We start from the raw sequence: 22,758 nt of genomic DNA, 5'->3' as shown, positions 1-22,758 counted from the left end.
CAGCAGCTATTGTTTCTAATTCTATATCAAATAAACCCTTGAAAGATTTAGGGACCCAATCTCCTGATTCTGCAGGCTGATTGTGCACGGTGTGGCCTTGGAAGTAAGGCAAAATAACTGAAGATGGAGGAACATCTCATGTGAGTGAACTAATAAATGGTGTATTTGCAGCTCATCTCTCTGGTTCACAACCTTTCATGAATAATGAAAAATGCATAAGCTGAATGACATTTCTGTCCCTTTTCTCCTCCACCTTTTTCCTCCTCTCCCCACCTTGCTCCACCTCTTGCAGACCTCACAGCTGGGTGCATCTGTCCCTGCCACAAGAAGAGGGAGGGGAGGCTGCGGGGTACAGTCCTACTCAAGATTGCATGGCATTTGATTCCAGGATGCTCTGATGCAGAAAAGACGCGAAGTAAATCATAGTCTTTTTCATTAAGCTCATGCTTAATGAAAATGTTTCAGTGTCTTGCTAGCACAGGGAAAAAGGCTTCAAAAGAAAGTCACCAGGATGGGTAAGTTAGAGGGACGGGTTTGGGAAAGGGCAGTCGCTGGCCGTGGGAACAGTTTACAAGGCTGTTCCCTCTTGCACCCCCATGTGCAGGCAGAGCACGTGTTACAGCTGTAGCAGCCAGAAGCACCACAGCAGCCTCCAGAACGCCGCAGTTCGCTGCTTGAAGGACAAAATCAGCTTTTATTGTTATTTTTTATAACAGATTTAAAAGATCTGTCCTTTTGTACTTAAAACTCTACGGTGGCAGTTGATGCAGCCTGATAAGCCAACCCCAGGCTGCGGAAAGCGGCTAGTTCAATCAGGTAAGCAAGGCCACGTCTCTGGAAGTGGCTCAGAAGAGCGTGAAGGTGTTTCTCCAGCCAGCTGCGACCAGCAGCGTCGCTGTCAGCGCCGAGGTGCTCTCTGGTGGCGAGGCCTCTGCCGCAGACGAGGGGACTGCAGCGGGCCTGGCGCAAGGGTCAGTGATGCTACCTGGCAGTCCCTTCGCTTTTGGTTTAAACTGCAGCTCTCCCTGGGGTGAAGAAATCCTCTTCAGTTAGGAAGAGAAATTTTAGGAAACGGCATGTTCTCAGTCCAGGTTCAGAACGAGAGAACGTGAAGTGGGCTGGGGTTTTGGACTCGGCACCTCTCTAAATGTACAGATATATACATGTGTGAGGAGGTAGTAACTTTTCAAAGATTCCTCCCTTAGCTCTTCACCCATGTGATTTCAGCTCTAATGCTACCTTTGTGTGTACCGTGTCCCCGGCAGCATTTCAGATACGTCTGTGTTTCTCTTGTATGGACATCTTCAGTCTGAGCTGTTTAATCGGCACAGAAGCATCATACGGGGAAACCTGCAGCGCCTTCCCAATGGTGTCGCCCCTAACCAACAGGAAGACCTCGTAATTAACATTGATTTGGCAAAGCTGAAATAATCCCAAAGGGATTCGCACGCTGCATATTCAGATGCCTAACAGCAGTTAAAGGAAACTTCTTTAAAGAAAGAAAATAGCTAGGCAGTAGTAAAAGTACCACTCCATGTGTATACAGGTTTTCTGCCCAGCCACAGGCGCTAAATGCAATGCAAAGAAGAAGCAAACAGCACGTTACCATCAGAAATAGAGTGTCCGCAAGTCAGAGACCCACATCTGCTGAAGAGGGTCAACAAATGCAAAAGTCCTATACGTCCTCAACCTGGCTTCAGAGGAGAAAACAAGCCAGGGTCTCCTTTGGTGCTATAGGAGCATAGGCTTTGGTGCAAGCCAGGCTAACTAATCGTGCCTCTAATTTTGCCTAGGCAGACTGCTTGTAGTACAAGGTAAAACTGGACCAAGAACACCAAAACACTGTAAAGATAAGTCACTGTATACTTAAATTATTACATTTCCAGGTCACATGCTACAAAGGCGAAGGTGGATGTACTCCAGGCTTCCTATATTTCCTGTACTTCAGGTGATTATTCAAAAGAAGGTAAAATTCTATGTGAAAGTTTTTTAGCTTAAACACATTGAGATTCTTCCTTCCATTCTTTTCCATTGGAAAGAACATCACACTGCTGTCCACTTCAAAAGCGGTCATGAAAATAAAAGTAGCCAATACACAACTGTTTTGCTGAAAAATTTCAGAGTATTACAGGAAGTCTTAGTGGCCACCCATGCCTGTGGATGCTGTACAGCATCCACACAGCTGCTCAAAAAGTGCTGCTGAGGGCTTTACTCTTTCATACCCAGCAGAGGGTGGTAGATGCTAGAATTTGCCAAATGAGCTGTCATTTGGATCAATCTTCAGCTACGAGTTCGTTTCACTGATATCTTTCATTATCTGAAGTTGGCTCATATCTGCAGACACATAGGGAAAAGTCAGTGCAATAACAGAAGCAAAACCAGTTTTATGTATGCAGTAACTGGCTACTTCAACCTGCAGGCAAGCAAAGACAGAAAAGTACATTATCAAGCTGCACCGTAAGTCATTAGAGCAACATATCTTTGCACCTCATACATATGAAAACCCATGCTGTATACCAAATGTGGTAAAACTGCACCAAATAACAGCTGATTCAATTCAAAGAGGCAATGTTGGTTTAAGAAGAAAAGATAATTTTATATGCTACATCTGCTTAGAATAATTTTATAGTCTACTTGTGTTTAAATAAATAGCTAAATTATTAACTATGGGAAAATATTTTAAAACAAAAAAGTTTTCATTTCTAGCTCCTTCACACCACTTTGATCTTGTAAAGCCAGTTTCCCTTGTAATTTTCTTACATATCTCTTCCTGTCTCTGTCTCTCCCTGTTCAACCTATACATGGTTTGTCCTGGTTTCACTGGGGTACCTGAAAACCCTGCTCAACCTGTGGTTCGTAGGAGTTAGTGCTGCAGTATTTGACTTTCAGCTAAAACAGCGCTGATAAATGAATGTTTCCAGTCTTCTAATGGAGTGCTCAAAACCAGCAAGCCGGTCAGCCCTCAGTTGCCCAACACTGGCTCTTGAGGCTACAAAAATAGCACACCAAGCCACCTCTCCCCTAAATGGAGTAAAGGAGGCAGAGAAAGGAGACTTGTAGGGATAACACCTGTAGTTAAATACTCCACCGTTTTTCTATACTGCCTGCTCAGTTTAGGTCTGCAAAAGACCATACAAATTCATAGTATTCCTACCCTTTATTTTTGCCCTTTTCTGAGAGGTCTAGGGGGAAAAAATGGCACTGCCAGGAAGTGTGAGGTGAGGAGCTCTAGATAGATCTGGTTGATGGAGGGTCTCTGGCCTAAATGGAACTGCCTATCCCATGGTCGCTTCCCCCACCCCAACTTTTTCCTGGAATAAGGAAAAGCCCACATATAGTCCTCATCATTCTCATCATGACATAGCCAGTGGGATCCAGGGCACTCTCAGCAAGGTTGCAGATGACACCAAGCTGAGTGGTGCAGTTGACACTCCTGAGGGACAGGATACAATCCAGAGGGACCTGGACAAACTCAAAGCATGGGCCCGTGTGAACTTTATGAGGTTCAACAAGGCCAAGTGCATCTGAGTTAGGACTCCCCCTGGTATAAATACAAGCTGGGGATGAAGGGATTGAGAGCAGCCCTGATGAGAAGGACTTCTGGGTACTGGTGGAGGAAAAGCTGGACATGAGCTGGCAATGTGTGCTTGCAGCCCAGAAGGCCAACCGTATCCTGGGCTGCATCACAAGAAGCGTGGCCAGCAGATCAAGGGAGGTGATTCTGCCCCTCTACTTCACTCTGGGGAGACCCCAGCTGGAGTCCTGCATCCAGCTCTGGGGCCCTCAGCACAGGAAAAACATGGACCTGTTGGAGAGGGTCCAGAGGAGGGCCACAGAAATGATGAGAGGGCTGGAACACCTCTCCTATGGAGAGAGGCTGAGAGAGTTGGGGTTGTTCAACCTGGAGCAGTGAAGGCACCAGGGAGACCGTATTGCAGCCTGCCAGTACTTAAAGGGGGCCTATAGGAAAGATGAGGACAGACTTTGTAGCAGAGCTTGTAGCGATAGGACAAGGGGTAATGGCTTTAAAGTAAAAGAGGGCAGATTTAGACTGGATATAAGGAAGAGGTTTTTGACAATGAGGGTGGTGAAACAGTGGCACAGGTTGCCCAGAGAGGTGGTAGATGCCTCAACCCTGGCAACATTGAAGGTCAGGTTGGACGGGGCTGTGAGCAACCCGAGCTAGTGGAAGATGTCCCTGGTCATTGTTGGGGGGTTGGACTAGCTGGCCTTTAAAGGTCCCTCTCAACCCAAACTATTCTATGACTCAATTCTATGATTCTCATAGAGTTGCCTCTCTGAGATGTAGGTGAGTTAAAGCTGGGAATGGATGTCAGTAGGAGCAATGCAGAAGTCCAATAGTGCGATGTTGGGGATCACAAGTGAATTGAATGCAGTGATTGCTGCATGCTTCTTGTCCACCTTTCAAGGGAATGCAATACACAGTCTTTATGCTTTGAAGACTGTTTCACACTTCAGATTTACCAAATGGGAACTAATCTGACATTTTTTTCCAGGGTTTTTACCCCCTCTCAAATACAAAACACTTTGTAGAACTCCCTTTCAGTGGAAAGAGGCACCCCCACCTTCACAGACTTTCACACCACGATGATGTGACCACACATCCCCTCTCAGCCCTGGTGTATGTCCGTGTCCCCTTTCTTTTGCTGTCAAATCCTAAAACTTTCCGATAGGCTTGAAGCAATAGCAGATGTTAAGTCTCTTATTTTCTTATCAGATGAGGACTTTGTCTCTCATCTTGCCCTTTCAGCCCTGGCGTGCTCCTTGCCTGGGAGCGCACAACGCTGCTAGCCCTTGAGGAGCAGCAGCGGGGCATGGAAGCCTCCTGGAAGCCTCCTCAGCTTGTCTCTGTCCCTATTAAGCACACATTTCTTTCCATGTTTTTTAATGTTTTTAAAGGTCCTGGTTATTGTTTATATAGGACCACGTGTCTGATGGCTGGCAAGGTAATGTCATATTCCAGAGAGCAAAAAGTTACTCTACTGTGCAGAAACTAGGTAACAGAAGAGAAAATTTCGGTCCACAGGTGGCCAGAGAAGTGTGGATGTGCAGCAATCATCTCGTGCACCGACTCTCCAGGGCTGCAGCACCGCCAGACAGTGCTCAGCCAGTGCAAAACTTCCGTGTGAGACTTCTCAGCACCAGCGGAGTGCGTGGCCCCGGAGGCAGAATCACCTCCCGTGGCCCCAGCCACACAGACCCGGGGTCGGGGTAGATGCTGCTGCTCCAGGCAGGGGCGTATTGCTAATTACGGCCTCCTCCTTGCTGCTTTCTTTTCACTTTCCAGACGTGCCACAGGCTGTTAGCCTGGAGCGAAACCCCGTTCCAAACCAGGCACACAAGGAGAGCAGCGCTGAAGTCTCCTGCGACGCGACGGCCGGGCCAGAGGCAACCTACGTCCATGATAATCATGAGTGAGGCACCAAGTTATCCTTCAGGATCTCTGTAATGTGCCCTGCCTCTGCAAAAGGTCCCATGAATATTTCAAGATACTAAAGTACCAGAGGGCTGCATTGCTCTGCATTTTATCCAAAGGCAAGAAAGAGCCAGAGGGGACGTGGGAGCCAGCAGAGAGCCCCCAGCCACACCCGCAGGGGCTGGTTCCCAAAGGGATGCCTCTCTGGCCACCTGTGCATGTCTTCTCCTGCTCAGCAAACCCCACCATCCCCCTTGGCCTCGCCCTGGCAGCCCCGGGGCCATGTCCCCCGCCTTCCCTCCCAGGTCTCAACCTCTGTGCTGGGGCCAGAGGGAGGGATCAGTGCCGCTGTCCCGACAGTCATCCCGGCCTCTCCAGGCCAGGGAAAGCCGTGGTGCTGAGACCGGTGGGAGGCTAGACGTGAATTTCCAGCCAGCATCTCCTCACTGCTGCTCTCTCTCCCATTTGCCTCCAGACCAACTGTGAGCCCTCCATGTGGATCAGCAGCCGGCGCTTATCATCGGGCAGCCACAGCAGAGCAGCGTCGGCCAAGGGGCTGATGGCTGGAGCTCCAGCTAGATCCATTGCCCCGGGCAATAGGCCACCACTTTACCTCTCCTCAAACCCAGGTCCTCTCCAGGACACCAGTATCCCTCCTGGGAAGGTCACAGCCTATTTCCCACCCAGAGATATCTGCACACTGAGAATATGTAGAGTGGGAAACTATTGAAATGCAAGCTTGGTTTCAATCCAGTTGCAATTCCGTACTATAAATATGTTTCTACCTACATCACAGGAGGTTTCTGTCAGCTCCAGAGGCTCCTGGTTCTCCTTAGGCGTTTCAGGCTCCTAGGTTTGGCCTGGCATCAGTCCTCTCTGCTCTGCACCAGCCCTGGCAACTTTGGTAGACAACAGGCAGCAGGTTTTATGGGCACAAAAGAGGATGCTCTGATGAAGTAACTTGGTTTCCAGGGATAAACACTCTTGGCAGAGCTTAGCAGGATTAGTGGTTTCTAAGACAGTACCATTTTTTGACAGATTTCAAACTCTTCCTAATAAAGAAAGGAAGGGGAATGAGTTTGAAGTTTTAATCCAATTATATTTGCATTGTGAATGAGCATAGGAACAGCAATATCTGTTTTATATAATATTACTTCTGTTATTCAAAAGTTTTACTCTTATAGAAATGACCTTCTTCTAAGCAAACCCTCATGTCCTGTGGAAGCACTGAATGGTTTATTTGTGTGGTCAGTTGCTTTGAGTCCCTCACCAGATGGCCACCAAATGCAATGACCCTGGAGGTAGATTCAGGGGGTGAACACTTTAGCGAACGTTGTAGTAGTTTCTCATTAACACAACAGATTTCCCAGTTGATTATTTCCTTTCACCCAGTTCAAATGCTTGAAAGCTGCAGAGGTTTGCGCTCACTTTGAAGAGGGCAAAGTTAAATATCTTTGTATGTATGTCTGAGTGCTCACAAGCTCAGGCAGCACAATGAGCAAAGGCTGGAGGACAGGGAGGAGGATGGTGCTCGTACAAAGGTGAGTGTAGGCAGCTTCTGCGTGGGGAGGTTTGCAGGTTGGGTGTCAGACGAGCAGAGGACATCTCTGATGGATGAGATCCGGGTGGGTGCTCCCCAGCTCCCAAAAACCTGTCCCTTGGTCACTTGTCTGTGATTACCCAGGAGAGTCATCAAGGGGACGAGTATCAGCCATACCCTGGCACAGAGGGGGAGAGCGGAGAAAGATGCTGCTGCCTGCCGGGCAGGACAACAGTGCAATGACCTGGTCAGGTTCGAGGCTTGCTGGCACAGCCAGCACTTGCCAATGGCGTCACCGTTCACTTCAACACACCCCTCTCTGAATCTTTTTTAACAGGAAATTAAGCCAACACTGTAAAAAAACGTCGCTTGTCTCTTCACCAATTCATTTGCTTTTTTTGGAGGGACAAGGTATCAGTTGAACTATCCCAGCGTGTCTGAACTTCCTTTACTGAGGAGCTGTGGCAGAACTAGAAAAAATTATGGGTTTCTTGAAAACGCTCCAAGCTTGTTACTTGGCTTGTAAGTTGTATATATTAGTTACTCTTAATGGTGTCAGAATATATTTCTTCTTGGTTTTATATCACACTTCCATTTGTCCCCCAGCCTAATTATGCAGTTTAGTATCTGCAATGTCCTATTACCCAAGTCCCAAATTCAAATGACATTTTGCAGATAACATGTGGACAAATGGCTTGATTCCCTTGTGTGATGGCTGACAAATGTGTGCGATACAACCCACATGACGGAGATAAGGTTTTGCATTTCCCCCCCTCCTCACACTGTGCAGCAGTGTGCCTTCGCCAGCAGAAGCAGGGAGTAAATCTCAGTCTCCCTTCTTCATGGATGGAGTGCCTGTGGTTTGAGGATACTGCCATGTCCCCAGGAATGAGGATTTCTTGCTGCAACCTCATCCCTGCTGCGTCCTCCCTTCTCTCCCTCAAAGTGTGCCCTGGGCCCTCCACCCAGACCAGGAACCAGCCTCCATCACAGTCCAGCCAATCCCAGAGGACACTCTCAAATTTACCTGCAAAGTAACTGGAGGGTCACAGTTCACCTACACCCGCTGGTACCAAATGTCAGCTGGGTCCCACTCCCTGCCCAGAGAGACCAGGCTATATCACCCTTTCTGGGTCTGATATTAACTGGGACACGGGTTTCCCCCACAAGAAATATCTGGTCTACTTGCATGCTGCTGGTGTGCGAGCTGGACGCCCAAGTCAGCAGGTGGTACCACTGCGCTCACAGCCGTTCCCTTAACCTCCTGCCGTTTATTACGGCGGTGATGTGTTTGCAGGGGAAACATCCCCACGATGCCATGAACTTTTTGTGTAGAAGCATTCCAGCTGATTTGCCTAGACATCCTAGGAGCCACGTAGCACCGTCTGCTGCGGCTCCCTCTTGCTACTCCAGAGCAATTAGAGTGCAGTCTTTGGGAGAGTCAATGAGAGGTATGAAGTATCCTACTTTACATGGTGCTGAGCATCTTGTCCTTCCTTCCTAGGTTGTTGACTCTTCCGTCCCGGGCTGTTGAGTGATGTGAGGTAAGCCACAGAGCTGATAAGGAGCTGGGAGGTGCTGCTAAGCTATGGTTTATTTATCAGATAAAAGTCAAGCACAAACAAGAGATATTTACAGAAATATGGTACTTAAATATACAATCTCCGCAATCCTTATGAAGTTGTATCAAGGGTTTCTAGAACTAGAAGTGAAATTTTAAGACACCTGTCAGATCTTGCAGTCCATCTCATTCTCCATGTAGGATAATGTCTTATATAGTTTCTATGACAATCTAGTTTCAGCAATATGGAGTTGTGATCATCTCCAAGGGGAAATGATGGGCTACAGCCTGGCTTATCTCAAGATCAGGACATTGTCTTGACTGACAGCCTGAATTTGCTGTACCAGCAAGGGCTACTAACATTGAGTTCACTTACTCTTCTAGGTCACACAAGAAAAGGTTTACCATTTTTTCCTGCAACAGCAGGAGAATGCAAAGCACTTCAGGAGACTTTTCTGAAAGTTATTTTTAACTAACGCTAATGAGAAACAGAGAAAGGCAGTGCTTTCTATATAGTCTTATATAGACTTATGTTTTCTGAACAAAGCATTCAGTAGTTTATTGCGTATTATTTTCATAAATCAAAGATTTAAGGAAAAAAAAAAACATTATTTGAGGCAGAGGGTGGATGTTTTTCAGATGCTGAACTGCAAAGAAGTCCATTCCCGGGTTTATCTGGTGTTTGTCTACACCTTTCAGCAAGAGCTGGATGGTGGCCCAGGATCTATATTGGAGCAGTCCATCTTCTTCTTCCAGGCTATGTTGCCTCTTACACCTCACATGGGGAGAGTGGTCAAGGTAAGAAACTTCTGATGTGCCTGTCTCCAGAATCAGTGATGTGCAAGTCCTGGGTCAATGCAGCACTGGTATTATCTTGCAGCTTTTTGTAGTTTTACAAAAAAAACTCACATAATTTTTTTTCATCCTACTTGAAAAGCCACAAACATCATTTCCATTCACAACAGGCCTTCACTTCTGGCTATTTTGCCACCAAGACAGGAAACGAACAAAATGCTGTTTAAAGATCTAACAGCTATGGGTGCCAAACACTACACCATGAAACAATAAACAGTTGTTTTGATGTTAAAGGTGCACTTCTAGAAGATATTTTTCACACACTTTGTATTGGTAATGGGATTTTCACTGTTGGTGGGATCTAGAGCCCCTTCTTATGACTCCCTCTTGACTTGCCATCAGTGTGAGTGGTCACCACTTTGCAAGGTGGATGATTCAGCCAAAGCCCAGCAGAAATGAGAGGAAGAGCCCCTTACCTCAGTAGGATTTGTAGTAAGGGGCGGAGAGAGCCACAATGCTCTCCCACACTTGGCTTAGCTCTTGCTGGGGTGGAAATGACCAGCTTTCCCTGCACCTTGGGTGTGTTATGCTCCTAAGAAAGGGCTGGGTTGACTCTGCTGAAGTCAGTAGTATGTGAGTATTGATCTGAATGGTAGCAGATACAGATAATGAAAGGGGGGAGAGAAAGGAAGAAAGGAAGCAAAGCCACAGTCAAAGCACTGGGGAGGAGAGGACCCTGCATTCAGGTGTCTCCAAAGTGGCAGGGATAGGATGAAGTGACACAGGTGTGGACCAGACTCTTTCCTTATTTGAGGTGGGCGTAGCATTCCAGATAGGCCTAGATTCCCCTAAAATCTGAAGAATGCTTTCTTGCATTTCTTTACAATTTCTTCCTTGCAACGTGTACCACCCATCTTGTCTGCCTTGGTGAAATAGCTGACCTGATTTTTCAGCCCTGTAGGTGAATATTTTGTCAAGATAGAAGCATGTACAAAAAGACTGTTGGATGACAATCCTTAGGTTACCTAAATTCTTATTAACCACTGCAATTGATTACTGAGCATTTAAATGGCTTTCCATTCTCTTCATAGTTGCTGTGATGCATCTATCAGATGTATCAATGCAGAAAGTACTATTAAGTTGTTAACTTAAAATTTCCTAGCTGAAATCAGAACAATGACCAACATTGAATTCAGTTCCACCTTTTATAGAGCCCTGGCCACTCATGTCTCAAAAATGTCTCAAACGGGCCCATCAAACCACGTGCTGGTGCTCTACGCTGAGCTGGATTAAGCCACTCCAAGCCAGACTTGCTTGTGGACAAACTTGTACCTAATAAGTCATCTAACACTATGAGCTGTATGGAGCTATATAAAGTCCCTGATGACGTTATGATTTTATATCACATATGAGAGGAAGCCCCCGATACAATTCTGGGTTTGCAGAAAAAAAGAGTCAAGATCTTTTTAGGTAAAATATGGTTGATTTGTCGCTTCTCTTAGCAGAAACTCTTTTATATATAAGAAGCTGGTAGGAGTTAGGCCAGGCTGAAAAAAATATCTCTGTGTGTAGGTTGTGGCCAGTTATTTGAGTGTGTTCGAAATCCCACTGATATGAGTGGAAAGACTTCCTGTGACTCTGGATGAGAAACTCCAACCAATTTTGGGGCAGAAATAGGAAGTGTGTGAATTACTTCACAGCGCTGGGAAAATTATATCTTGCGTAAGCAACTGACTTCTACCTTAAAAAAACAGAAACCTGATAACATCAGTATCAGTAAACTGTCATTATGAAGTATATTTTTCAGGCGGTCTGGGTGAAGAAGCAATGGAGATGGAAGATAGCCAGGGGAGAGGGCTGTTCATTAGCAGGTGTTCAGATCTCAATATTGAACTTTTTTTTAAATGAGATTCTGGCTTGTTTGATTAATGCCAGCAGATATAAAAATACTTAGGCCCATTTGGCTTCGGAAGTGTACACTGTTTTGATCAGAAAATCAGATAGTAAATTGTATGCAACACATAGAAATCACATTCTAACAATGGCTTTCCTGTAGGTTTAAGAAAATAAGAACCTGAAAATGAGCGTATTCCTACCAATGTCCTGCAGCTGTCATATAAGTTTATGCTATAAAGCATTTCCATTTAAGCTAGAGAGCTAAACATAGATTCTAGCCTGCTAGAATTTGTAATGGTACCAAGACCAGGGGAAATGGCTGAGAGAGAAATCCCACCTTCTCCATAATGTGGGAACCAGCAGCTGTAGCACCAGGTAATGGAAGATGTTTGCTGTACAGCCATACTTTCGATGCATATTTATGGATTTTTTTAGTTACTGGAGCTGCCAGTAAAAGTTTGAAAACACTGGGCCTTCCTTTGTCGTACTGGAACCGCAGGAACAGGGATTTCAGGTGGAAGCTGTGTCACAGGATCCTGTTTGATGTTCCAGGTTCAAAATGAATGGGACAAATTGTTAAAAGAAGAGCTTCAGAGGTGTTGCCATGGGATGAAAAACCATCCTACACTTAGATGTGTAGGAGCCTCCAACACCTCGGTCAGTAAGAGTTAAGGAATGAAGCTGATCTCTGTCTAGTACCATATCTGGGGAATAAATCTTAGAGAACAGGGCTCTCGCTACAACAAGCAAAGATATATCCAGGCAGAAAGTAAGCAAGGGGAACTCAGGCTGCAAATAAGACATAAATCTGTAAGACGGGGGCAATGAACTGCTAAAGCAACTTGCCTGTGACTGTGGTACAGTCTCTGTTGCAGGTCACGAGGCAGTTTCCTTAAGGAAAAGCTGTAGTTGCTTAACACAGGGCTTAATTTTGGGAGCTGCTGTGGGTGGTGGTATCCATTTGCAAGGTACCACCACTTGCAGGAACTTTCATACGCGGACAGAGGAGCTCTCTTGTGGCCCCAAAAAGCTCGAGTTGACATGGGATGATGGGAACCCGAGTCACTCATTTCTCCTCCTTAGGTGCCTGCTCCCTCCTGCCGGGGACGGACTCTGCTCCTGCCTGGTTCAGGGAGGCAGGCTCGGCGTCGCGCGATGCACGTACTGCTGCTGCGGGTGCTTCTGGCTGCCTCAGCCCTTTGCTGTAGGTGTGAGTCGCAAGGGTTTGGGAGAGTCCCAGTCTGTGAGACTCGGGGGCTGGTCACTGCTGTCACGACAGTGCTGTTTCTCTGCTTTCCTTGTAGGTGGAGCTGTGCAAAGCCTCAGGCAACCAAAACCTTCCACCAGCAGAGCTGTGCAAACGACTGGGTGGATCAGCTGCCATTTTTATGGGTCAGACTTTCTGAATACCTTCATCCACTGGTACCAACATGAACCCAGACAAGCTCTGAAGCACATTCTGTACGTGCCATCAGGGGATGCTTATTTTCATAAAAAATCTTAGAGATATTTTTTGGGCCGGGAAGGAGAGGAGAAAGTCCACCCATACTCTGACAATAAATAAAATCACAAAACAGCAAGAGACTACCCATTATTGTGCTTACTGGGACTGCATAGCCTTAGAAAACCATCAGCCAGCTGATAGAGAAACCTCCTTTCTGCTCCCAGGGGCTGGAAACCTCCTCCCCTGACTCCACCGTCCCGCTTGCCAGGCTGGGTTGGCCTGCAGGAACTCATTAGGGTAACAAGTTGTGAAAAATAGCGAAAAAGTTCTGCTTGGCTGCTTTAAGATTACTAACCTGGAAGGACGAGCAGGGAAGGGAGCTGCACCACCAGCGTGAGGTAGAGTCAAAATTTAACCCTACGCCCCTCCTTGCTGGCTGCAGGGTGCAGCCCAGCGCTCTGCCTCCAGCAGCAGGTCAGCCGCAGGTGCCTAGAGGAGACTGTACGAACATCAAACATACATACAGCAGCAATTTCGCAGAAATGCTTCCTGATCTCACTGATTTAGGGCAGCACTTCTGCCTGCTTCCGCGAGGCATCTCTTCTCTTCCATCCTCTGGTAGCTGGTGTACCTTAAAAATCTGGATATGAAGAACTGACTTTAAAAGCTAGCGCACATAAATCGTATGTTGAGAAAGAAAAAAAAGACGACTTTACACATCATCTAAGCAAATTCCCTGGGGAAAAGAAGAAAAAAAATATGTTTGCCTCAATAGTGGGCTCTCCTCTTACAAGGCTGGTTTTTAGGTGTTTTTTTTCTTTGCTTTCTATATAAGTGTTAATCAAAGGAAATGGCTTCTGCATAATTATTTAACACATCTGCAGCTGGCAGAGCCTCATTGGGTGGTTTTCTGCTGCTCAGATCTGCTTCACCCCCAGCTGAGTGTGGCCCTGACCCTGTCCCAGGAAGGAAGCCATAAGGGGGGCAGTGACAATGTGGCTGCTGAACGTTTTCATCCTGACAGCTGCTTTTTCCTGTATGTGTGTGCCCTGCACATCCACCAGTAGCAAAGGGGATGGTCTCTTATCTCAGCTTCATGTCTCTAATTTTTCTCTTTCTTTCACACAGGTGGTTCTGCACGAGTCTTGCAACAAACCCCCATATCCATCACCAAGCCAGAAAGCAAAACAGTGCTGATCAACTGCCACATCTCCGATCCTGGTTTTAACAACATTTTCGTTCACTGGTACCGAAAGAGGCCCAATGCAGCTCCCAAGCGCATCGCCTACATGTCCTCCAGGCTCTACCTTGAAAACAAGTCTGATGAGGGGAAATTTAGCATTGAGAAGGACCACGCCAAATCTGTCTGCACCCTGACAGTGAGCAAAGTAACTCTGCAAGACTCCGCTACCTACTACTGTGCTGTGTGGGATGCACATCAGTCGAAAGCCATAGGGGACCTGCACAAAGACGTGCTCTGCTTTTTGAGCCAGATCCTGAAGTATTTGACAACATGCGGAACCATCCCCACCCTACTGTCCCCATCAGCCTTGAGTCAGACAGACTCTACAGGCAGCCGGATACCAAAGACGCGGCTGTGCTAGTGCACACTTTGCAGACACGCACTACAGCCAGCACCAGCAGAGCTGTTACTTCACTTTACCAACAAGGAGGGCATTTTCATAGGTCTGGCTGGATTGCCTCTGAGTGAGTTTACAGGATGGCAGGGTGGGCTAGCTAAAAGAAGGAAAAAAAACTTTCTATTCCCACTACCCTTCAAGCTACACCTTTGGAATACATCCCCAGTTACATCATTTGTGTGGCAGAATAGAAGGATGTAAGTGAAAATAAACTTGAAGCACCAGTCAGGACTGCAGATGCAATATACCCATTTAGTATTTCTCTGCTGGTAGAGAATCTCATTTTATTTTCTCTTTGTTTTCTGCTTGGAGTTGATCAAATTTTCATTCAAGTTAAAACACAAGTCTCTCGATTGACTTCAGTGGGACTTCTCATCCAATACAGCAGCAAACCTGCAAAACAGACAGCAACTCTGCAAGAGAGATTTATCTTTCCATTATTACTTTAGGTAATTTCACTCCTTTTTCTGTTTGCAGCTAAACAGCTGATTGATAGATAAAATTACAGGACCACTGTGTTCTGATCCCAAAGGACCCAGTGTTACTGGTCTCCAGAGCACATCGAGCACAGGGGTATCGGTTACATTTCACAGAAGGGTGACAGATCAAATTCCTGTCACAACTGTAGGAGAGCAGTTGCTGGATCTGTGTGAAAATCCTTGAAAAAGGAAAAAACTGGCTGACATATGTGAAATAACATTACAACAGAGAAAGGGGAATTGGTTTAGTTTTTGTTCCAAGTGAACCAGCAGCAACCTTGCCTTTGAAGAATGACTTCGAATTGCACAGAATAAATTCTGCATTTTGCTTGCCCTATTCATCTTTGTTTTAAACTAAACCTATATGGCCTGTAAAGCATTTGTGTTTCTTTGTATAATATCCAGCATTTGGAGATGCCACCCTGGGGTGTAGCATCTCACCTTACCTGTGACAAGAAGGATTTACACGCATAGCAGTGCTGCTTCTGAGCTCCCAAATAGCTGCTATGTATTTTCCTGGCCTTCGGCATCCAACCTGTGTGATGGGCAGTAATTTGAGAGACTTCAAATTCATTAAGCTCCATATGCTTTTTTGTTCTCCATTTTATTGGCAGTGGACCTGAGGAAAAGTGTCTGACCCCGGGCAGACACTTTTGTTTAGCAGCCTTCAACTAGTCTAAAAGCAGTGATAAAATTTGCTTCAGACTATGTAATTACTTTGTAAATGAGTTAAAGTAATTTTTTTATTATTTATTTAATTTTACGAGAGAGAGAGAATGTGAGCTTGTGCCACTTGTGTAAAAGCTATAAGCAGGCTGTTAACATTTAGCAGGGTTCAGTCACGCTGCTTTATCTCAACATCACCCGCCTGCTGCCAGGGGAGCCTCTCCGGATGATGGTCAAGTGAGTAACTATTTCCTTTCCTCAGCGAAAGCCCTCCGTCTCTGCCAGGAGAGCTGTCGCCTTCTTCCTGGAGGCAGACTCCGGCAAGAGCCCTCGGGATGCTGCTGCTCCTGCTCCTGGCCCTGGCTGCAGTCGGGTCTCGTAGGTTCCCCTTGTCACCACAGCACGGCACGGGGCAGCGGCAGGAGGCACCCCGTATTTATGAGTGTGAAGGACTAGCAGGCTAAGAGTGTTTGTTCTGTCTTCTCTCCTTCTTTCCAGGTGGACAAGCACAAGTGCTTCTGAAGCAGACTAAGCCATCCATTACCAGAGGGCAAGGTAAAACTGCATGGATTGACTGTATAGTTGAGGGCGTATCTGACTTCCAGTCTGCGTACATACATTGGTACCGACAGATACCTTCCAAACTCCCGAACGGGTTCTGTATATTGGACGAGGTCAAGTTTCTTATGATGACAATTCCTATAAAGGCAAGTATTATTCTTCAAAGGAAGGTACAAATGTCTGCACTTTCTCAATCAATAACATCAACTCCAACGATGAAGGTACCTACTACTGTGCCTACTGGCAGTCCCACAGAACTGGCAGACCACAGGCAGCGTGTACAGAAAGCTGCCTGTAGCCTGAGCTTTCTGTCAAACGTGGAGAACCACAATTGCACCTTCCTGCCTCTGAAACATCCCCACGGGTTTTTGCTGCATGTGTAAGTAGAGATAACGGACGGAGAGAACAGCAAAGAATTGCAGCGTGCTACAACCCAGCCGGTACAATGCGCTATGCCGGGGAAAAGGAGCACTCCTGCGGGTGGTGGTAATAACAGCTGAATTACACAGGAACAGGGACTGTCTTTGCTGAATGTAGATACTGTCCCAAATACAGTCTGAGCTAGCAAAAATGAAACAAATGGCAGGGAGGAAGCGTAAGTGGAGGATATTTGCATTGAAAATCTAGCCTGGGAGACTTCAAATACAGGTCATGATGGAGATACTGGTGATACTCATCACTGGTTACTCCCATCTTAATGATTATGATCGTGATGACCACTTACAATACCGATACCGCTCAGGACCCCTTGTTATAGGCACGATCTGTTACACTGGGCAACACCTGAAAAGATGGCCCCAAGAGAGGATCATGAAGACCATTTACAAGAGAAAGCTGCAGACTAAAGCAGGGACCATATGGAAATGGTGGCACAGCACTGCTGAGCCAGACAGCTGGGAGCACAGATGCAGTGAAATTTCACTTATGTGGCAATGGACAACCCCGTGTCCATGTGAATATTTCATGTAACTAACTCAAACAAGTAATTTCCTCTCCTTAGCAGCAGTCCATCCCGCATCTGAGGTTCATTACCTAAGGTCGTACAGGCCCAGCTGTCATCTCTGAAAATGACATGCTGCAAGTTCTTCTTGCAGCTTTAGTTTGGCCTTGGAAGATACCTTCCTCTCTGACTTTCACACTTAAATGGACTAATATTAAAGACAGAGTCTTCCAGTCATTAAATTCCATGCTTAGGATATTTTCCTTTTTTGTTCTTTCACTGTAGATATATCAACACTACAGGACCTGACACAAATTCATGTATCTATCAGAGGACAACAGAAGAATATGAACTTTCGGTACCAGCTGTGAGATAAGGTTTAGTCGTGTACACTGCTAGTGAGAAAAACCTAAAAAAAGCTTGAGAGTGGGTTCTCTCTTTTGGGTCAGAAAATGAGAAATCTTTCTCGGGGAAGAGCATGCTGTGTGGTGACTGCTGCCCAAGTGACCATTTGCCATGAAGCCTTTGTAGGGCTCCGAAATGAAGGCAAGTACAAGAAAAAGCAGAGGGCAGCAAACAGCTGGTTGGGAGACATGCCTGCTTCACCCTGGCCTCGCCACAGTCCCAGGGCACTCTTGCAAAAGGGGCTTCAGCTGTATTTTTCCTATTTGGTGCTACAACCCCATCAGCAAGGAAGGCAGGTACTCGTACACAGTACGTGCCCAACCACCTCACTGCTCACAGGACACTACTGCCAGAGGAACTGGCCCTGAGGAGCTGGAGTGCTGTCCCAGGAGGATGTCTCGGAGACAAACCATGTCTAGGGTAGATGGATAAAGGCTGACCTGATGTTTTGGAGATGTTTTAAGTAACAGTGATGGTCGATTCCCTGTGACTTATCCCATTTGTGCTACCAAAGCAGGCAGTGTGTTCTAGGTGAAACATGCTTCTGGAGCAGCTTTGAGGTGTCTGAGGAGAGAAGAACATCCTTGGGAAGGGCCAGATTGAACAACCTGAGTTTTCATGTGTGTCCTCAGCAGGTGAGTCTGAGAGAAATGCAGTAAATAGATATATGAAGAAAAATTATTTCAGACTGAGTGGTTTAGGTGCTTTCTACACTGTTACTGCTGTGGTTTAGCTTGTCAGTAAATTTAACCCTCTCAATGGTGGCATGTTGAAGAGTCATTGGATGTGCAGAATGAGTAATTTACTCCTCCCAGTTGTTTGACTCTTTCTCCACCTGACGGGCTTTATAACATTTCTGTCTTTGTTTTTTTGATTTCCAGGTTTAACCCACATGGGCAGCATGTTGCTGCTTCCAGTCCTTCTTGCAACTTCATTGTGGTCGCGTAAGCCTCTCTCTCCTCGCCTCTCTCCTTCCCGCGTGCCAAGAACACAGTCCTGGCTCTCAACTCCAGCAGTTTCTTCCCCTCACACAATTTCTCTGCTTCCCCTTCCAGGTGGAGACGGGCAGGTAGCGCCGGTGCAAACCCCAGCGCTGCGGAGGCAGGTGAAGGGCAGCTCTGCCAGCATCACATGCCGAATCAGCAGCAAAGCCGTCGTGCACTGGTACAAACAGCTTCCCGGAGAGCCACCAAAGAGGATATTATACATGTGGGGAGAGTCACCTGTTTTTGATGACAGCAATAATAGAAGGAGATTTCAAGTTTGGAAACATCCTACTGAGTCCCTCTATGATCTCACGATAGATTTTTTAACCCCAAGGGATTCTGGCACTTACTACTGTGCCTATTGGTTTTATCAAGGCATCACAGCATTACAGGCAAAGATAAGCTGTACAAAAAGGCGCGTTGCGCTCTGAACCGCAAGCTCTGAACTCTGCCAATAATGCAGATAGATAGATAGATACTTCCCTATTCCACCCCTCTCTAATGATTTTCTGCAGCTGAGTTCCAGTCACTTTAAGGTAAATATATAGGATTTTGCTTTTATGATGAAGGCTTGATTGTACTGGAAGCATTCACCTGACAGCGAACACGGCCTGAATATGTGTGTGAACAAATGTGAGCTGTAAATTTCTCTTCTCTATTAGAATCCTTGGGGCAAGCAGAGAAACATATCTTCATCCCCTCAGCACTTTCTTTTGAAAAAAAGACGTGAATATAAAACAAGGAGAGAAGACGAGGTGATCTTGCATACTCTCCTTCATGTTTTTCTTTTGTTGTCCTTTGCATTTCAGTCATTACAAATTCCTACAACAGTAGTTGTAACAGTTTTCTGGACTGTAACAATAGTCCAGAAAACCTAATTGTATCATCACAGTTTCCCACCTGATGTGTCCAGGACAGGATTGAAAACCTCAGCCATGGGCTAAGCCCCTGGCAAGCAGAGACTCTCAGGCCCTTTGGGTTAAGTATACTGAGTTTTGCAAATCAAGTTCTACAATCAAAGACTGCTTCTAGGAAAGCTGACATTTGCCTGACAGCTAAGGCAGAAAACTGAGATAGTTTTGTGCCTCCAAGTTTCTGAATTAAGACAGAGTACACGTACTCAGTATCTTATGAGATTTTCCTCTTAATGCATCTGTACCTTCAAAAATGACACAAATAACTCCACAGAGGTGGTTTTACAGTTCCACAGGCTCCTAACATTGTTTTTGATAAACTTTTGGTATGATTTCAGTATATCTGAAATATTCAGTAAATCTGAATCAGCATATATTCAGGTGACTGAAAAAGGGAAATATTGCACACATTTTTTAAAAAGGTAGCAAGAAGGACCCTAGGAACTACTGACCCATCAGCCTCACCTCTGTGCCTGGAAAGATCATGGAGCAGATCCTCCTACAAGCTACACTAGGGCACATGGAGGGCAGGCAGGTGATTCGAGACAGCCAGCATGGCTTCACCAAAGGCAAGTCCTGCCTGACCAACCTAGTGGCCTTCTATGATGGAGTGACCACATCAGAGGACAAGGGAAGAGCTACTGATGTCATCTATCTGGACTTCTGTAAGGCCTTTGACACGGTCCCCCACAACATCCTTCTCTCTAAACTGGAGAGATATGGATTTGATGGGTGGGCTGTTGGGTGGATGAAGAATTGGTTGGATGGTCACATCCAGAGGGTAGCTGTCAATGGATCAATGTCCAGATGTGTTGTCTCAAACGTGGGTTCCTCCACCTGGTGTGCAGAGAGCTGAAAAACACACAGAGCTGAGATACTTGCTTTTATTCCAAATCGGCGCACAGTTGGGTGCTAGGTGGTAGGTCCACAAAGCTAGCGCACCTCAGTTAACAGACAGAAGATATTTATACACTTTGAGCAACAGTTATCAGTATTTTTTAAAAGTTGGCTCTGTTACTCTTGTTCCCGTTGGCTCTCACAAGCCGCGTCTCCATTTAAAGTCACAGCATCCTTCTTTTTTTCTAGGCATGCTCAGTGAGGACGGGGCTTTTCTGAGGAGGGGGCTTTCCCCACCCAGCGGCAGGTTTCTATTATGCATATTATATGTTAATTAGATGTTAATTAAGATAGTTCACTGAAGGTTGAGTAGCTGTGTTTCTTTGAAACACAAACCCAGTGTGACCCAGTCACTACCATATTCCTTTACTCTTCACCTGGGATCAGGTGCCTGACAGATTTCTGCTGTGTGATCAGAAGAACAGCAACATACGTCTACTGTTTTATACATGTCGTGGTAGTTTTTGGCAACAGGGGCTTGATTTCAGGTCCTCAATATACAATTGGCAACAGAGTTTTCACTCTGATTGATTAACTATAGTTGCTCATGCAGGAGACTATCATGGGATGCTGCTGGGTTAGGTGACCTTTTCCTTGCATCTTCTATCGAAATCTCCTATTTCCCTTCACCTTAAAGTCTGTTTCATATTTCTCTCTTCCTCACCACTTTGTTGCGCCTGTTGGTCCTTAAGTAATCTCTCCTTCTCATCCCCCCCAGGGTGGCTTGACAGAAAAACAATAGACTCTCCCATGGTTATTTATTGGGAAGAGAAGGACCCTTTCCCTCGCTGCCACACAGAGGCAGGCGTCTCTCCTTGCCTGCCTCTCCCTGGAGCCTGCACCCACGGGCGTCTTTCCAAGCCGGTTAGCAACACGCGCTTACTCCCAGCTTGCTGCATGTGGCCAACAGCCAGCAGGAGGGAGGCTGAAGCAGCTCATCTCCCTCGTGCCCAGAGAGCTGCAGCACGGGCTCACCGGTCACAGCGGAGCACCCCGCGGCATCAGCCCCTCTCATTGAGATGCCCCTCTGCGATGGCTGTTGACAGCAGCTCTCACTGGGCTCGCTTATGTTTTCCGGCCTTCCTTTCCAAGAAGTGTTTGTATCTCATCTGAGCTTTGAAACCGAAATCCTGCAGCTGTGCATTTCCTCCTGCGCTTGAAACAAAAGCAGGGGCATGTTCCCCATGGTGCAGCTGCTCCAGCTTCTCCAGGCTGATGGCCTCCAGCTGCTTTGGTGGAGGGCAACACCAGCACAGGGGAACCCCAGACACTTCGGCGTGCTGCAGCTGGGTGACAAAGGTAAAGCAGCAAAAGGAACTCCCTAATGGGATGGGGGAATGCCTCCCACCCACTCGGGTGCCGTGCACCTCGCCACACCCCTCCGGGTGATGGCACACACTCACTGTCCACCAGTGCAATCTCCGGGCTGAAACTTTCACGCCCTGATACACCACTGGAGCTGCTCTCGCTTGCAACCTTTTCTCAGTGGCTCCGGCTCCAGTTTTCAAGGGCCACAATCCTTGGATTTACCAATGTTTCTCGTATTTATCTGAAAAGCAGACTGGACGACAACCTCTAACATGTTTTAACATTTGCCAGCCTGATAAAGGGTTTTCTGCAAATGTGCCCCACCTGCTTGCTCTCAGAAGACCCATTGCTGAAGACCACTCAAGAGAGTCACCTTCACCTCCCACAGAACACTGTCCCATCTGGGGTCCCTTTCACCCTCCTCTGAGTCTCAACAACAGCAGAGTGTGACAAGAAAACATGCTGCTGCTGGCAGCGCTTGTGGCCACAGCCATCTGGTCTTGTAAGTCCTTCCTTATTTTCTTACCTTTTCTCACATGCACCCATGGCTGTGCTAACAGGCATCTTCCCAAATCCCTGAATTCCAGCTAGTGACATCATTTTTCCTTCTCTCTTTCCTAGATGGATTTACACAAGAAATTCCTGTGCAGAGCCCTATTTCCATCACCAAATTCCAAAAAAGTGCACGGATGACATGTGAAATTCAAACATTAGGGGAACGTTTTGACAGCACCGTCATACACTGGTATCAACAGAAGGAGGGTAAAGCTCCAGAGAGGCTACTGTTCTTTTCAGGAGGGGAAGTTTCAGTTGAAAGTGGCTTTAAAGCAAACAGGTACATGGTTGAAAGGGTTTCTGGCCAGAAACGGTGTGTTCTTACGATAAAAGATGTAATTCCAGATGATGCTGCTACTTACTACTGCGCCTACTGGGACCCTCACTGTGATGGAAACTCAAACATCATTGATGCAAAAAAAACCTCCAAACCCCGCCTCAACATCTGAACCATAGGGTTGTAACTGTGCCACTCTCCTGATCTTCTCACTCCATCTGGTATCAGCTACAGAAAAGCCAAACCTTTTCCTCCTACCCAAAAAGGGATTAATTGTGCAGCTAACCCTGCACAACTGTCCGTTTCAAAGTTTGGGGTGTCAATAGCACTCCAGTCTTCAAATACACAACTACTATTTTAAGGGCAGAAGTCTTCACTGCCTTAAAAATTATCACGTGAATACTGGAAACTCAACTGCTGCGTTGGTGCTGTTTGCCCAGCCATTGCAGAAGCCTGG

General features: G+C 46.4%; 1 protein-coding gene and 2 gene segments (V, D, J or C); all 3 read left to right on the top strand.

Annotated features, from left to right (window-relative positions):
- The first annotated feature begins 13,666 nt into the window (after nucleotides 1-13,666).
- Nucleotides 13,667-14,277, top strand: LOC104621537. The segment is given in 2 exon segments: nucleotides 13,667-13,709; nucleotides 13,802-14,277. Coding segments are annotated over 2 exon segments (519 nt in total).
- A 1,516-nt stretch (nucleotides 14,278-15,793) lies between these two features.
- Nucleotides 15,794-18,597, top strand: LOC104621536. Its single transcript, XM_010288053.1, is given in 6 exon segments — nucleotides 15,794-15,836; nucleotides 15,957-16,100; nucleotides 16,103-16,297; nucleotides 17,245-17,326; nucleotides 18,246-18,308; nucleotides 18,420-18,597. Coding segments are annotated over 6 exon segments (705 nt in total).
- Nucleotides 18,598-21,928: 3,331 nt separating this feature from the next.
- LOC104621535 lies at nucleotides 21,929-22,473 on the top strand. The segment is given in 2 exon segments: nucleotides 21,929-21,971; nucleotides 22,091-22,473. Coding segments are annotated over 2 exon segments (426 nt in total).
- The last annotated feature ends 285 nt before the right edge of the window (nucleotides 22,474-22,758 follow it).

This window comes from Phaethon lepturus, unplaced genomic scaffold (genome assembly GCF_000687285.1).
Source record: "Phaethon lepturus isolate BGI_N335 unplaced genomic scaffold, ASM68728v1 scaffold6055, whole genome shotgun sequence".
NCBI lineage: Eukaryota > Metazoa > Chordata > Aves > Phaethontiformes > Phaethontidae > Phaethon > Phaethon lepturus.
Note: the sequence above shows the minus strand (reverse complement) of the source record. Positions and strands in the feature narration are given on the sequence as shown.